We start from the raw sequence: 16,089 nt of genomic DNA, 5'->3' as shown, positions 1-16,089 counted from the left end.
AATTACTATGGATGAGGCAAACTTTGATGGATTACGGTTTCAAATGTGACAAAGTGCCTCTTTGGTGTGACAATGAAAGTGCCATCAAGATCGCCAAGAATCCGTTTCAACATAGCAAGACCAAGCATATTGAGATTCATCATCATTTCATTAGAGATCATGTGGCCAAGGGAAACATTGAGTTACTCCATGTCAACACCGAGAATCAACTAGCAGACATCTTCACCAAGCCCCTTGACGAAGCAAGATTCCGCGAGTTAAGGCATGAGCTAAATATCGTGGATATTAGTAACTTCGGATGAAACTCTTGCTCGCATACACATACTCATGTACTATCTTTCTTAGATGTAGGCACATGTCTAGGGGGAGCTAGCTCAACTCATGAGCTATCTGATCCTAGAAGTGCATAAAACAAACATAATCTTTCACATAAGCCACTTTAGGTGGTACTTGTGCTTCAAAGATGAGTATTGGTCTTGGGCCCAAGGTTCATATCTTCGCGGTGCCATACCAAGTAAACTCAAACATGGTGGCCTCAGCCACCGCCCTCACTTGAGGCTTGTCCGTGTTTGTTTTGTGTATGTGGTGTGGTGGTTCTTTTCTTTTTTGGTTGGTTCTCCTCGCTTCTTTTTGGTACAAGTGCTCCACATATACCCTTTCCATAGTGATAGGACTTTCCACATATACACTCAGCCCTGTATTTAAAGATTCACTTATGTCAAAGTTCTTGAATACCCCGTGCGCACGGGCCTGTACCGTGCACACGGGACCCCGTGCCCACGGGCTCTGTACCGTGCGCACGGGGCTCACTTAGCCCGTGCGCACGGGGTCTGCGGTTTCTGGTCCTGAAGAGGTGGGGCATGGGGGGGGGCTCGGGTTCATTCCCACCCATTCGCCCCCTCCACTCCCCAGGAAGCCTCCAGCACCGCCGTCGTCGCCTCCACTCGCCGGAGCTCCTCCGGGCTTTGTCGGAGTTCTTCCTCTGTGGATCTGGATCCTGATGGGGTCCTCCTCCGGTTGGTCCTCTCCTCTTGTTCCATCTCCTTGAGTCCTCATCTTTTGTTCTAGATTTAGGGTTTCTTTGCTCCCTAGATCCGTTTGGCCTCAACTAGTTTGTAGATAGAAGTCTAGTGCTTAGATCCGTTGGTCCCTCTGCTGCACCCACTCCCGGAGCTCTTCCTGGCAGTGGCTGCCGCTGGGAGACCCCCGTGTCCACGGGGTGTTTGATCCCCGTGCGCACGGGGCTCCGTGCCCACGGTCCTGTACCATGCGCACGGGACGCCCGTGCCCATGAGGTCTAAACCCTCGTGCGCACGGGCTATCCAGGAACTATTGCCTAGACTTTTGTCTATCTCCTTGCCATTTATCTTGCACTTGTACTCATTTGTGCCTCATGCTTTGTGTTATTGGGTTTTTCTGTGTGTTTCAGACTCCGCTGACAAGAGGTCTGAGCTTCGTCGCAAGTGTGCAAAAGGAGGATCAAAGGACTTCACCATTGCTCGTCGTCAGCCGTCTGAAGGCATGGGTCAGGGGTCTGGGACAGGTTAGGGCCGTGCTCGCCGTGCAGCCTCAAAGCGGCCCGTTGTTGAGGCTTCCGATGAATCTGAGGAAGAATATGACTCACAAGATGATGAGATAGAAGAAGAAGAGGATCTTGGTGAGGAAGATGAAGAAGATGATCATGATGAGGAAGATGAAGAAGAGGAAGAGGAGTCTAGTCCGGAGGAAGCTACTCCGGGCAGGCGTGACCTCCGGAATATGTCTCTTGTCAAGTGGACCAAGCCAGAGATCTGGGCTGAGAGACAGAACCATCTGTATGTTAAGGCCATGAGTATGGGAATGGATCCCCGTTTCAAGAATGGGTTTCAGCAAAGAATCTATCATGAGCTTGTTATGACCAAGTCAAAGAAGTTTGCTCCTCACAAGCAAGTCAACACTGAGAGTTTGCACGACAATGATCATATGTATCCCGGTGTGTACTCCGCTCTTGGACGACTGGGTCTAATTCCGTTTGTCACCTTCAACCACCCCTACAATGAATATCTAGTGATGCATGTCTTTGCCACTCTGTACTTCTCCAATGATTCTGCTCGCACCCTCACATGGATGTCCGGAACGTATCAGTGCTCAGCTCCTATGGCAAAGTTCTTCGAGATCATTCCCTACCCATTCATGGATGAAGAGACTGTTTCTGATGAGTTTGGCATTGTTCGGGAAAGTGGGCAGCACACTAAGGATGAGATTGCCTTTGCTTACAAACAAGAGAAGTCGTTTGTCACTGGGTCAATCAAAGACCTCTTGCCCCTCTATGACACCATGCGCCATATCCTGAGGTATACCCTCACTCCAAAGGACGGGGATTCCCATAACATTCGGAGCTCCATGCTTGATGTCTTTGTGTATCTTCATCAGAAGAAGAAAGTGGATGTTCTGGATTTCATGTACTACGAGCTGCGCCAGTGTGTTTAAGAGAACAAGTCCTTGATCTATGCTCCTTTCATACAGGCGTTGATTGAGACCGTCTGTCCAGCAAAGTACATTGTTAGCTTCAAGACTGTTGTTCCCAAGCGCAACTCCAACTGGACCCCAGCTGCTCCTGCTCCCTATGTGCCCATCAAGAAGGGGCGCAACCCTAGGCCTGAGGATCGTGCTACTTTCACTCCAGGCATGTCCTCTACTGCACGGATCCCTCGTGGTAAGGCCAAGTCTGTTGGCTCTGAGGCCATCTTTGCCAAGGGAGAGAAGAAGTCGCTGTTCAAGACCTTGAGCAACATGTTCTAGATGTGTCAGTCGATTCAGCATCGTCAGATCAAGGAAATCAACAAGGAGAAGCTTGTTCGGCGTGAGCAGAAGGCAGCAAGGGCTGCTGCTGGTGAGGAGGTCGGTCCAGGTTCTGAGGACGTCGACAGTGAGGCCACTGCTCGGTCTTTCCCAATGGTCGGGTGGCGTTTTGATGATGATGATGATGCCTCGAGTGCTCCTCCTCTTGTCTAGTGGGTCTCGTGTCGCCATTTGTCTCCTTTTTGTTGTCTTGATGACAAAGGGGGAGAAGTGGTGTGTGTGGTTGTGTGTTCGTGGGTGTGTTGAGATCTCAAGCCTCGTGTTTCTCGCTGTTGGTTGGTTTTAGTTGGCTTGAGATACTCTTATTTCCTTTCTGTCTGTGTGGTTGTGAGCCTCTAGCGTTATTGTGAGACTCTAGCTTTATTCTTGAACCTTGCTATTATCCTCTTATGCTTATTGGGTCTCACATTATTTGCTCACCACACTGTGTCATGAGATCTAGGCACCGTTATAGGTTTATTTTGATGTATCTCATGACTTGTCAATAATGATCTTGGTCAAACCTCCTATGGGTGTACTAGATGCATTCTTGTTTTTGGGCACACATATAGGGGGAGCTATCATGATCATTATTTGCTCCATGGCTTTCTATCTGTTTATCCTCTTTGCCATGCTCTAACCACGTTGTCATCAATGCACCAAAAAGGGGGAGATTGAAAGTGCTAATGGCACTTAAGCTATATTTTGGTGTGATGACAATGTGGTTAGCTGAACTAATATCGGTTGCTAAAGTTTATCTCAGGTTATTGGTTCTAAGTGCCCGCGATGGAGACGTGCGACCCCCCATTTCAAAAAGGACAAAGGCGTGGTCTTTCGACGCTTCGAAGGTTTAGTTTTGGTTTGCTTCGAATCGTAGGAAAGACCGCACTATTAAGAGGGGTCTGTGTGGATAAATGTTGTGTGGGAATGCCTTTGCCGAGCCTTACTCTCTTACCCTTCCCACTCCAACCACCTCATATGAACATACTGTGTGTGCTGTGGTACTCAGAAGGTTGCAACAGTAAGTTACTGGGTACCCCGTGCGCACGGGGTCTTTTGACCCACGTGGGCACGGGGTACTGGGTAACTCTCTGGGTACCCCGTGCGCACGGGGTCTTTTGACCCCCGTGCGCACGGGGTACTGCGTAACTCTCTGGATACCCCGTGCGCACGAGGTCTTTTGACCCCTTGCGCACGGGGTGGTGCGATTGTCTCTGGATACCCCATGCGCACGAGGCTGACTTAGCCCGTGCACACGGGGTCCAACGGGCAGAAATCCCCACCAGCCCATGAACATTATAAAAAGGCCTTTCTTCCTCCTCCAACCTTTAACCCTAATGTCTTGTTGAGCTCCACCATTGCTACACCCCATTTTGCTCAATACTCTAAATCCCTCCACCCAAACTTGTTGAAACTTTGGGGATTGGGAGAGCAAGACCCAATCTACAACTTGACCAAACCAAATCGCGTTCCCCGCAACATTTCTTCCCCATTGACTTGTTACTCTTGGAGCTTGGGCTCCTAGGCGATTAGAGGTTCCTACGGAAGATTCCTTGCTTGTGGTGTGCTCCGGAGAAGTTTGTTAAGGTGTGGCGGTCGCCTTCAAGACCAACCCCGAGTGGTTCGAGGCTCATCCATTGGGGGTGACTCAAAGGAGAATACGGTGAGCCCTTGGTGGCATTCCGCAAGCTTTGGCTCCGGCACCGCTCCAAACGGAGATTAGCTCTTCCCCAAGGAAGAGTGAACTTTGGGTTAAAATCCGCGTCCTCGTCTCACTTGTGGTTAATCCTTTCCCGCACCTTTATTTGTTGTTGTATGCTTGTTGGCTTGCTAAGTAGTTTGTTTCCTAGCTTTTCTTCTTGGAGCTTGCTTGTCATATAGGTTGCATTCACCTACTTGCATATCTAGTGAACTCTTTTATCCGCTAAGCCTTAAAATCTACAAGAAAGATTAAAATTTGCAGTCTCCTATTCACCCCCCCTCTAGTCAACCGTATCAATCCGTTCAACCGCCAAATCCAAAAATAACAAGGGAGGTAAGAAATCTGAACATCGACACCCGCAATCAATTTATGTTCTACTCATGCATAACATCTACACATAGACCTAGGTCATGATGCCATTAATTGGGAACATTTCATGCAAAACATTTTTCCCTATGGAACACCCAAGATCTATTCTATGGAGATGCTAGCAATGAGAGGGTAGTGTGTCTACATACCCTTGTAGACCGAAAGCGTTAATGATCTAATGATTGTGGTTGGCATAGTCATACTTGCGTCACGATCCAATCCTATCCAAGCACCACACGAGCGGCACCTCCGAGATCTGCACATGTATGACTCGGCGACGTCTCCTTCTTGATCCAGCAAGTGAGGGGGGAATAGGTAGATGGGATTTTAACAAGCACGACGATGTGGTGGTGGTAGTGGCAGTGGAACTCCGACAGGGCTTCGCCAAGCCAACCAGACGAGGAGTTGGAGGGAGATGGGAGAGGCTACGGCTAGCAATGGATGGGCTTCTCCTCCCTTGCACCTCCCCTCTGTTTATATAGGATAGGGGAAAGGAGGGGCGGCCAAAACCCTCCTAGGGCCGGCCACAAGGGAGAAATCCCTTTAAGTTTAGAGAGTGTATCTTATCTCTAGATTTAAAATACATGGGACTTGGGGGCTAGTGCGGCCAGCCCATGTGGGCTTTTTCCCCACCCCACGGTCCATGTGGGCCCTTCCCGAGTCATTGGGCCCCATGGTGGAACCCCCGGAACCTTCCTGGCACAATACCGAAAATTCTCAAACTTTTTCGGAACCCTAAAAAACACTTTCCTATAAGTCCTTACCTTCAAACCATTCTGGAGCTCCTCATGATGTCCTAGATCCCAGCGGGACTCCGAACTACCTTCAGACTTACCACCATGAATATCCCAATACTACCCTAGCATTATCAAACTTTAAGTGTGTGACCCTACGGGTTTGAGAACATGTAGTCATGACCGAGACATCTCTCCGATCAATAATCAATAGCGAGACCTGGATGCCCATATTGACTCCCACAATTGAATGAAGATCATTATCAATTTTAACCACGATTTCAAGGATTCAGTTAATCCCATATAAAATTCCCTTTTTCCGACGATATGTTACTTGCCCAAGATTCGATCATCGGTATCACCATACCTAGTTCAATCTCGTTACATGCAAGTCTCTTTACTCGTTTTGTAATACAAGATCCCCATGAATAAACACATTATTCACATGCATTCAAGCTATTCATGATGTTGTATTACTGAGAGGGCCCTGAGATATCTCTCTGTCATACGGATTGACAAATCCGAGACTCGATCCATGGAACCCAACACACACTTTACAAGATACCTGTAGAGCACCTTTATGACCACTCAGTTATGAAATGATGATTGATACCCACAAAGTATTCTTACGGTACTAGGGAGTGGCATGATCTCATGGTCTAAGGAATAGATACTTGACATGAAGAAAGTTGTAGCAATTAAACTAAGTGACATGATTAGATGCTAAGCTTACGGTTGGAAACCTTAACCATCTTTAATCAACGAGCTAGTCAAGTAGAGACTTACTAGGGTCACATTGTCTATTTGTGTATCCACACATGTATTTAAGTTTGCGGTCAATACAATTCTAGCATGGATAATAAACATTTACATGAATAAGGAAATGTGATAACAACAACTTATTACTGCCACTAGGGCATATATTTCCAACACCTTGTGTGGTTGTTAATTAAGAGTACCCATAGTGGGAGTAACATAAGTGGTAGCATCACACATATATAGGCCAAATATATGATGTGACAAATAATTAATGAGAAAGAGAGGCATGTGGTTGTTGGCGTCCTGGGAACGGGGGTCCCTAGACTTGCCTGCCTGCGGCCCATGGCGTGGCTCCATCAGCGGCCCTGTACGGCCCATCTTCACTAGCAAACACTCAAGACCCTCGCGATGTAGATGATGCAAGACCTCCTCGGGGGCGGCCTCACCAGGATGGCTCGCGAGGGGCGGAGAGATCAAGGCAAGGGGAACCTCACGAGGTTCTTGTGACGCAAGCCATGACGACCAAGGCCAAGTGGGCGCCAGTGCGTGCAGTGTCCTCGCTTTCCTCTTTGGTGCTAAAGAGGCAAGCGCAGGCGCGAAGTCACAAGGAATCAAGCAAAGATTTACATACCGGTGCAACGAGACCAAGACCAGCAGGACGGCAGGACGGAGGTCACCGTGGAGCCCAGGACGGCATCACCACCAGAGCCTTTGGCAGGTGAAGACCGTCTTTTGTCAGGATAGCTTGTACTAGTTGTCCCCCTTCGAATTGGCCGTTGTGGGATCCATTCCCGCCTAATTTTTGGGGAGACGACCCAGGCCACTATAAATAGGACTAGCCACCACCTTAGAAAGGGGGAGGATCCTCTGCCGCATCCACTCACCAAGCACAAGAGCACCTCTCCTCAGGAGGCTGTTCTTCCCTTGTAACTGTTCATCCTCAGCCCAAGAGGCTATCCACCACACCACACTGGAGTAGGGTATTACACCACATTGGTGGCCCGAACCAGAATAAATCTTGTGTCCCTTTGTCTTGCGAGTTCGATGCGCTAAGCCTTGAGATTGCGGTGAGGGTGTGAGCTAGAGGGAGGAGAGATCTTCGTGCGCACCCCAGTGTTCGAACCTCAAGGGTTTTGTCGGAACCCAAAACCTGACATTTGGCGCGCCAGGTAAGGGTGCGCTGAAGCTCCGCCTCTCCGCGTGCTTCGTTCAGCTTCATGGTGGATGCCACCCCTTCGGTTAGGCCGGCGTGCGCCTGCGGATGCGCCGCGGGCGTCCGGGCCTTCACTCACACCTTGCGACAGGTGCGGTGGCCGCGCAAGTTCAAGCCATAGATGCCACCCCGCTACGATGGCGCGACAGATCTGGCGGCCTTCTTGCATACATATGAGAAGGTCGTCCTCGAAGCCGAAGGCGATGACCAGGTCATGGCCAACTAGTTCCCCCTGGCCCTGGCCGGCGCGCCACGTGCCTGGATGCTCAGCCTGCCAGGATCTTCAATGACCTCCAAGGAGGAGTTGTGTGGTCTTTTCATCACGCGCTTCGCGGCGCCGGCGCCCCTCGCCGTCGTGGCCCTCCTCGGCGGCTCGCAAGCACCACCCTCAGACCGTCACACCAAGCCGTTCTTTCGCCAGATTGGCGCCGCCTCCGCGCGCCAAGGAGCTCCCCCGGGATGGGCGGCACCCAAGGCCGACCTTACCTTCGACGTGGGGGATCACCTCGCCACCACCGTCGGCTCAGGCGTGGTCCCAATGCTGTGCACGCCCACCATCTGTAGCGTAGCTGTCACCAAGACGCTCATCGACGGCGGCGGCGGTCTCAATGTGCTCTCTGTAGAGGCTTTCAGCCTTCTTCATGTACCACTCCAATGGCTCTGACCCAGCAAGACCTTCTCCGGGGTCGGCGGCGGCTCCACCAGCCCCTTGGGGCAGATCCGCCTCCTTGTGACCTTCGGCACCCGCGACAACTACCGCACCGAGCTGGTCAACTTTGACATCACCCGCATTGGCCTCCCGTACAATGTCATCCTCGGGTACCCGGCTGTGGCTCAGTTCATGGCGGCGCCCATCCAGCATACAATCTCATGAAGATGCCCGGGAGCAAGGACGTCCTCACCGTGGTTGGGGATATCAAGGAGGCTCTAGCGGTGCTTAAGTGCGCCCTCAAAACCGCTGCGGTGGCATGACCGGCCAACGAGGCCACCCCAGGGGCTAAGGAGGCCGCACCAGCAAAGAAGAAGCAGTTGTTCAATCAAGATCGGGCCGAAACCAAGCAGGTGCCGATCGAGCAAGACGGGTCCTCATGAGCCACCTTCACCATAGGCGCCAACCTCGACCCAAATCAAGAGGAGGCACTGGTGAGGTTATTGCGCGTGTACAAGGATGTGTTCGCCTGGGAAACCAAGCAGCTAGTGGGGGTCCCAAGAGGGGTGATCGACCATCATGTAAGGGTTTGCCCCAATGTACGCCCTGTGAAGCAAAAGGCGCGGCGGCAATCCACGAAGAAGCAGTCCTTCATCGTCCAGGAAACCCAGAAGCTGGAGGCGGTAGGTGTCATTCGCGAGGTTCGGTACCCTGAGTGGCTGGCGAACCCTGACGTCGTATCGAAGAAAGGCGGGAAGGAGCACATGTGTGTTGACTTCACCAACCTTAACAAGGCTTTTTCCCAAGACCCGTTCCCACTCCCGCGCATCGATCAGATTGTCGACTCCACCGCCGAATGCGACCTGCTATGCTTCCTGGACGCGTTTTCAGGTTATCACCAGATCAAGATGGCCGTGGAGGATGTGGAGAAGACGGCCTTCCTAACCCCGTGTGGGGTGTACTACTACGCTTGCATGCTGTTCGGGCTATGCAACACAGGCGCGACCTTCCAACGGCTGATGCACATCACCCTGGGTTAGCAGCTCGGGAGGAACGCTGAAGCCTACATAGACGACATTGTGGTAGAATCTCGGGAGGCGAGAACTTTGATTCAGGACCTGGAGGAGACCTTCGCAAGCCTACGCTAGGTGGACTTGCGGCTCAACCCGGAGAAGTGCGTGTTTGGTGTCCCTTCCGGCAAGCTGCTAGGCTTCCTCGCGTCCCACAGGGGGATCGAGGCCAACCCAGAGAAGGTCAAGGCAATAGAAGGCATGAGCCCACCGCAAACTCTTAAGGAGCTGCAGGAGCTTGCAGGCTGCGTGACCTCGCTGGGGCGCTTCATCTCCAAGCTGGGAGAGCGCGCCCTGCCATTCTTCAAGCTGATGAAGAAGGAGGGACCGTTCGAGTGGACCCCATAAGCCGACCAAGCGTTTCAAGACCTCAACAGATACCTGACCAGCCCTCCGGTGATTGTGGCGCCTTGCCCTCTCAAGCCCCTGGTGCTTTACCTTGCCGCCACTCCCTACTCAGCCAGTGCAGCTCTAGTGGCAGTCCAGGAGGAGCGCCAGGCCAGGGGGCTGCCATGCCATGCCGTGCCACTAGCCAAGGCGATGCAGGACCCGGAGGGCACCGCAAGGGCTGAAGCAATGCCAATGGGAGACCAGGCCCAGCAGGGCGGTGTTCGCGGTCCGGCAAAGGCCCTAGCAGATGATCAGGCTCTTGAGGTCCCGTCATCTCAGGAGACGCCCCAATTGCCGTCAGGCACATGCTCCATCGACGTTCCTGCCCTCATCGAGCACCCGGTGTATTTCGTCAGCACGGTACTGCGGGATGCAAGGGCATGGTGCCCCATGCCTCAGAAGCTCTTGCTCGCGCTTCTGGTGGCCTCCCGCAAGCTGTGGTACTACTTCCAAGGTCACACAATCAAGGTCATCTCGGCCTACCCACTGGAGAGGGTACTCGGGAGCCCTAATGCTGCTGGAAGAGTTGCCGAATGGAACATCAAGCTGCAAGCATTCCAGCTAGAGTTCAGCACAACTAGGGTCATCAAGGGGGCCGCGCTCGCCGACTTCGTGGCACAATGGACTGACGCCCTGGGGTTTGAAGAAGGCAAGGACCGATCCCTATCACCTGTAAGTGAAGCTCCAGATGGCTGGGTCATGTATTTCGATGGCACGTTTGCACGCCAGGGCACAGGGGCTGGAGCAGTGCTCATCTCACCTACTCAGGACAAGCTCTACTACGCCATGCAGCTCTGCTTCCAGCAGGGCGAGAAGGTCTCCAACAATATCGCGGAGTACGAAGGCCTCACCGCCGGCCTCAAGGCCGCGGTGGCCCTGGGGGTGAAGCGCCTCACCATCAAGGGCGACTCGCAACTCCTCGTTAACTTCTCCAACAAGGTATACAAGCTGAAGGACGAGCACATGGAGGCATACCTCGCGGAGGTACGCAAAATGGAAAAGCATTTCCTGGGTCTAGAGTTGCAGCACGTACTCCGTGGCACCAACAAGGAGGCCGACGACATCGCCAAGAGGGCGTCCAAGCGACAACCCCAAGAGCCTGGCGTCTTTGAGGAGTGGCTCTTCAAGCCGTCGGCAGCACCTCCGCTCCTGGGGCCGGTGCCGCCTCGGGAGGAACTCCCCCAACCACCTACCTCGGGATCCCCGGCCTGTGGCCCGACCTCGGGAGCGCGCTTACTACTGGGCTCGAGCCTCAGGAGGGGTGCTGGACCAAGGAGCTCAAGGAATACCTGATGCAAGGGACGCTGCCGGAGAAGGAGGAGGACGCGAAGCGCGTGGCCCGACAGGCTATGGCATACTACATCCAGGACGGTGAGTTATACAGGAAGCGGCCAAATGATGTTTCCTTACGATGCATCTCCAGGGAACGGGGGAACGAGCTGCTGCCCGACAAACACGGCGGAGACTGCGGGCACCACTCGTCATCACGGACCCTCGTCGGCAAGGCGTTCCGCAGCGGGTTCTAGTGGCCTACGGCGCTCAACGACGCAATCGAGCTGGCGAAGTCCTGTGAGGCCTGCCAATTTCACGCCAAGCAGATCCATCAGCCAGCTTAGGGCCTCCAGACCATCCCGCTCTCGTGGCCATTCTATTGGGGGGATGGACCCCGGGCAGGCAACAGAACCCGGATCCTCTTCAAAAATTAGAGGGGTTGGCACCGCCCCTCAATACCGGCACGCGCTTGGCCGGGTCGCTCGACCTAGCCAAGCCCCGCAAGCCGGCCAGACTAGCCGACCGAGCAAGACACGTCGACTTGGCCCCAACGACTTGCACAAGACAGCCGAACCCGGCACGACCAAAGCCTCCTCAACAAGCCAGCGCCACCCGTGGCTTGCTACGCAATCCAGCCGCAAGTCAACTCCCGTCCCATCCAGGCCGTATGATGGGGACGAGACTTCAATCAATGATGACTGAGGCAACAGTGCCCCGCCCATGCCTCTGGTTAACAGGAACGTGGCAACAGTGCACCTCACCTACCCGCTGACCAGGGCCGGCGTGGCTACAGTGCCCCGCCTTCACTGCTGACGACAGCAAGCAGCAACCTAACGGAGGGCATTGTACGTGACTCGACTCGGCCACGCCCTGACGATCGACAAGATGGCGCACAGTCCCCACGGGGCCCGCACCTAGGGGAACCCGGCGAACCACAAGCCCTCAGCGGGACCCAGCCTGGGTCCCCGGACACCGACAATATGGACCCACCGACTTGTAACATTACCATTGTACCCCTGGGGGGGTTGGACTATAAAACCCCCCGGGAGCCCGCGATCATACGGGGGGATGAGCGAGAGGGCAAGCAGAAAACACATACGAGAGAAAAGCAAGTAAGCATAGGACTAGCCACAAAACAGCAACGCTGGAGAGAGGGAGCAGCCCAAGCCTTGGCCAGCTTCCTTCCTCCTCCATACAGCTGCAGGAGCAACATTGTACTATCGATCATCCAACTACACTCGGCAGGACTAGGGGTATTATCTCTCTGGAGAGTCCCGAACCTGGGTATGTTCGGTGTCCCGCGCCCGCTCATGCCAACCTCACCTCTGGAGTCCACCAGCGCCCTCGAGCCTCCTCCTCTCTTTAGTCATGGCTTGGCATCTGTCGTGCACCCACCATGACAGTTGGCGCCCACCGTGGGGCAGCTCGAGGAGCTGGCCAGGAGCATGCTTCAGATGGGGCCCTTCTCCTACACCGACGAGTCCGTCGCGCTGGCGGACGACGTCGTCGGCGCGCTTGCCGCCTCCTTCGCCACGCTGCGCATCTCCGATGCGTTCGCGGCCGACGAGTACCCCAGCGAGGTGCTCAGCTACTCCGACTCTCCCCTCTCACTCGGCGGCGGCGTTTCCGCCGAGGCAATGGACGTCCATGTGGAGGTCTTCGTCACCAGCGACGGCGCCTCCTCCTCGTGAGCAAGACGAGGAAGGCTGCCGAAGCCAGGGCCGCAGCGGATCGAATCAAGTCGTCCGATCCGTTGCGCGCTGCAATGTAGAGCCTCCACATCCCCATCGGCACCGACGTCGATGCCACCAACGTCGCTGAGGCCCGAGCCCAGCTCGAGGAAAGGCGCCAGCATATGCTCGACCTATCCGAGATGCTCGCCGCCACTCAGCGTCGCCTAGACGCCGCTCAGCTGGAGCGCGATGCCGCCTACGGATTCATGCCCGTCGCGGCCAAGCCAAGCCAGGTCACCGATGTGCATGCCCAGGGAGGAGCGCTCGGCCGGGCACTCGGCGCCGTCCCAACCATCTATGAGACCCCAGCGAAGAACATGCGCGCTGCCCAGGTAGCCGCAGCCGGCCTGGACCAGCTCACGGGTGAGGAACTGAAAGAGCGCATCGGGCGGATGCGCGAACTCCTCCACGCCGCCAACACCCAGTAGGACCGCCTCAAGCAGCTCGTCGAGCTGGCGGGATCCGGCGAACTTCTGCACACCGCTTCCTCGCCACCTGGCGAGGCGCACTCCGGCCGAGCCCGGACTCGGCGCGACCCGGCCGCTACAGCCGCCAGCGGATTGGGCGACGAGCCCGTCCTAGAGATCCAGCACGGACCCGGCCAGCATGGCCGGCGTCCGGCTCCAACCGACCTGGCCCCCCCATGGCCTGGCCACAAGTCGACTCGGCCCGCGCCCCATCGACGATGCCGATGCTCGCCACCGCCTGGATCAGCTCGCTCTCTCCCTGGAGGTGGAGGAGAGCGGCGCTATGTGGAGGAGCCCTTCCCCAAAGGATTCATGCTCCCCCGCGACACCCCCAAGTACAATGAGACAGTGAAGCAAGAAGACTGGCTCACCGACTACACCACTGCCATTGGCATCACCGGTGCCAATCGTCGTCTCGCCGTGTGCTACGCACCGCTCATGCTCCAAGGGTCGGCCCACACGTGGTTGAACAGCCTGCCGATGGGGAGCATCAACACGTGGGTGGACTTTGAGGAAGCCTTCGTCCGCAACTTCACGGGGACCTACAAGCGACCCGGCCGCCCTAGCCAGCTCGCCATGTGCGTGCAAGGGCCTACAGAGACCAGTCGCGAGTACCTCGCACGCTGGCCAGAGCTCCAGAATAGCTGCGAGGGCGTCCATGAAGTCCAGGCGATCCAGTACTTGGTCAGCGGGTGCCGAGATGGCAGCCTCCTCAAGCACAAGCTCTTACGCTCCGAGCCGGCCACCATGGCCGCGCTCATGGTGACGGCGGACAAGTACGCCAACGCCGACTCCGCCATAAAGATCCAGGTGGCGCTGGATGAAGCCGGCAAGTCGAAGCCGGCTCCCCCTCCGAAGCCGACCGGCGAAAGCAGCCGGCAGCAGCATCACCAGAACAACAAGCGCAAGGCTGACCAGCCGGCGCCGCGTCACGACAACCGGCTCGTCGTGGCCACCGAGCCCGCGGCGGACCCTGCGGCGAAGGGTCGGCAAACCGGCAAGACGGCATGGCAACCCACCATGAGCTTCGAGCAGATACTCGACGCCCCCTACAAGCACCACAGTATCGCAAAACCCTCCACGCACATGCTTCGGCAGTGCGCCATCACGAAGCACATCTTGAGGGGCGACGTCCCGCCCCCTCCGGCTCCGGCTCCAGGCCCGGGGCAGCCGCCTCTGCCTCCACCGCCGCCTCCAGCTGGTGTCGCGATGCGCGACGACGCCTACCTGGACCAAAACGTGACCAACATTGTCTTCGCCAGCCTCGGCGACGACAAGCGCAGCGAGCGCCTCCTTCAGCAAGAGGTGAACACCGTCGTCCCGGCCAAGCCGGAGTTCATGCATTGGTCGGATCGCCCGATCACCTGGACCCGGGAGGATCACCCGACAGTCATGCCGAGACCGGGTGGTTACGCCCTCGTCCTCAACCCCACCATCATCGCGCGGCGCACATGCAAGTTCTCCCGAGTCCTTATCAACGGCGGCAGCAGCATCAACATCATCTACTGTGACACGATGACCAAGCTCGGCCTCAAGGCCGAGGACCTGGAGCCGACCCGAACGATCTTCCACGGCATCGTGCCCGGTCTCTCCTGCTCCCCCATTAGCCGGTTCCGGCTAGATGTCCTGTTCGATGACAGCAACCACTTCTGGCACGAACCAATCTGGTTCGAGGTGGTGGACCTGTCCAGCACGTATCACGCGTTGCTGGGCCGTCCCGCGCTAGCCAAGTTCATGGCGGTTCCCCACTACGCGTACCTGAAGATGAAGATGTTGGGTCCCAAGGGCCTCATCACCATCACCGGCGATTACCGCAAGTCCCTAGAGTGCGCCCGAGACGGTGCCAAGTTGGCCGAGTCGCTGGTCATTGCCGAGGAGCGGCGCCAGCTCGACCGGATCGTCGCCCTGGCAGGCGAGGCGTCCGCCGCGTCGATCCTGACCCCGGACCCGGCCGACGGGGCCGCCTTCAAGCCCTCCAAGGAGGCCAAGAAAGTGAAGCTCAACCCAGAAGACCCCAGCTGCACCAAGTACGTTGTCATAGGCGCCTGCCTCGACAGAAAATAGGAAGGCGAGCTCGTCGACTTCCTCCATGAGAATCGGGATATCTTTGCATGGACCCCCAAGGACATGCCGGGTATCCCAAGGAAGTACGCCGAGCACAAACTTCACGTCCGCAAGGATGCCAAGCCTGTCCGTGAACTCCTACGACGATTTTCCGAAGAGAAGAGAAGAACCATTGGTGAAGAGGTCGCCAAGCTTTTGGCAGCTGTCTTCATAATGGAAGTGTGTCACCCCGAGTGGCTGGCCAATCCAGTCCTCGTCCTGAAGAAGAACAAGACCTGGCGCATGTGTATCGACTACACCAGCCTCAACAAGGCCTGTCCCAAGGATCCATTCGCCCTCCCGTGGATCGACCAAGTCATCGACTCAACCGCCGGGGTGTGAGCTCCTGTCCTTCCTAGACGCTTACTCCGGCTACCACCAGATCAAGCTGGACCCGGCCGATGCCCTGAAGACGTCCTTCATCATGCCCTTTGGGGCGTATTGCTACATCACCATGTCATTCGGCTTGAAGAACACTGGTGCCAGCTTCCAGCGCTGCATGCAGAAATGCCTGCTGCCGTAACTTGGCCGCAATATCCACGTATACGTGGACGCCATCGTGGTGAATACCAAGCATCACCTCACGCTCCTCGATGATTTGAAGGAAACATTCGCCAACCTCCGTGAATACAAGGTCAAGCTTAACCCGGAAAAATGCGTCTTCGGCGTCCCGGCCGGAAAGCTACTCGGCTTCCTCATCTCGGAACGCGGCATTGAGGCGAATCCGGAGAAGATCAAGGCCATCGAGCGCATGCGCAAGTCGGCTCTGCTGCGCGATGTCCAGATGTTCACCGGATGCTTGGCCTCG

At 55.6% G+C, this 16,089-nt stretch overlaps 1 protein-coding gene across 1 annotated transcript; it reads left to right on the top strand.

Annotated features, from left to right (window-relative positions):
- Positions 1–13,490: 13,490 nt before the first annotated feature.
- Positions 13,491–15,242, top strand: LOC147959795 (uncharacterized). Its single transcript, XM_087532905.1, has one exon. It carries the CDS (start codon positions 13,491–13,493, stop codon positions 15,240–15,242), a length of 1,752 nt encoding a protein of 583 aa, XP_087389031.1.
- The last annotated feature ends 847 nt before the right edge of the window (positions 15,243–16,089 follow it).

Source organism: Triticum urartu, chromosome 7A (genome assembly GCF_056163025.1).
Source record: "Triticum urartu cultivar PI428250 chromosome 7A, HENAU_Tu73, whole genome shotgun sequence".
Lineage (NCBI taxonomy): Eukaryota > Viridiplantae > Streptophyta > Magnoliopsida > Poales > Poaceae > Triticum > Triticum urartu.
The sequence above is the reverse complement of the archived record's forward strand: the minus strand, read 5'-3'. Positions and strand labels throughout refer to the sequence as shown.

Bases quoted from the DNA above. Each gene is read 5' to 3' on its own strand.
- LOC147959795 (XM_087532905.1), top strand. From the start codon at position 13,491: ATGCTCCCCCGCGACACCCCCAAGTACAATGAGACAGTGAAGCAAGAA.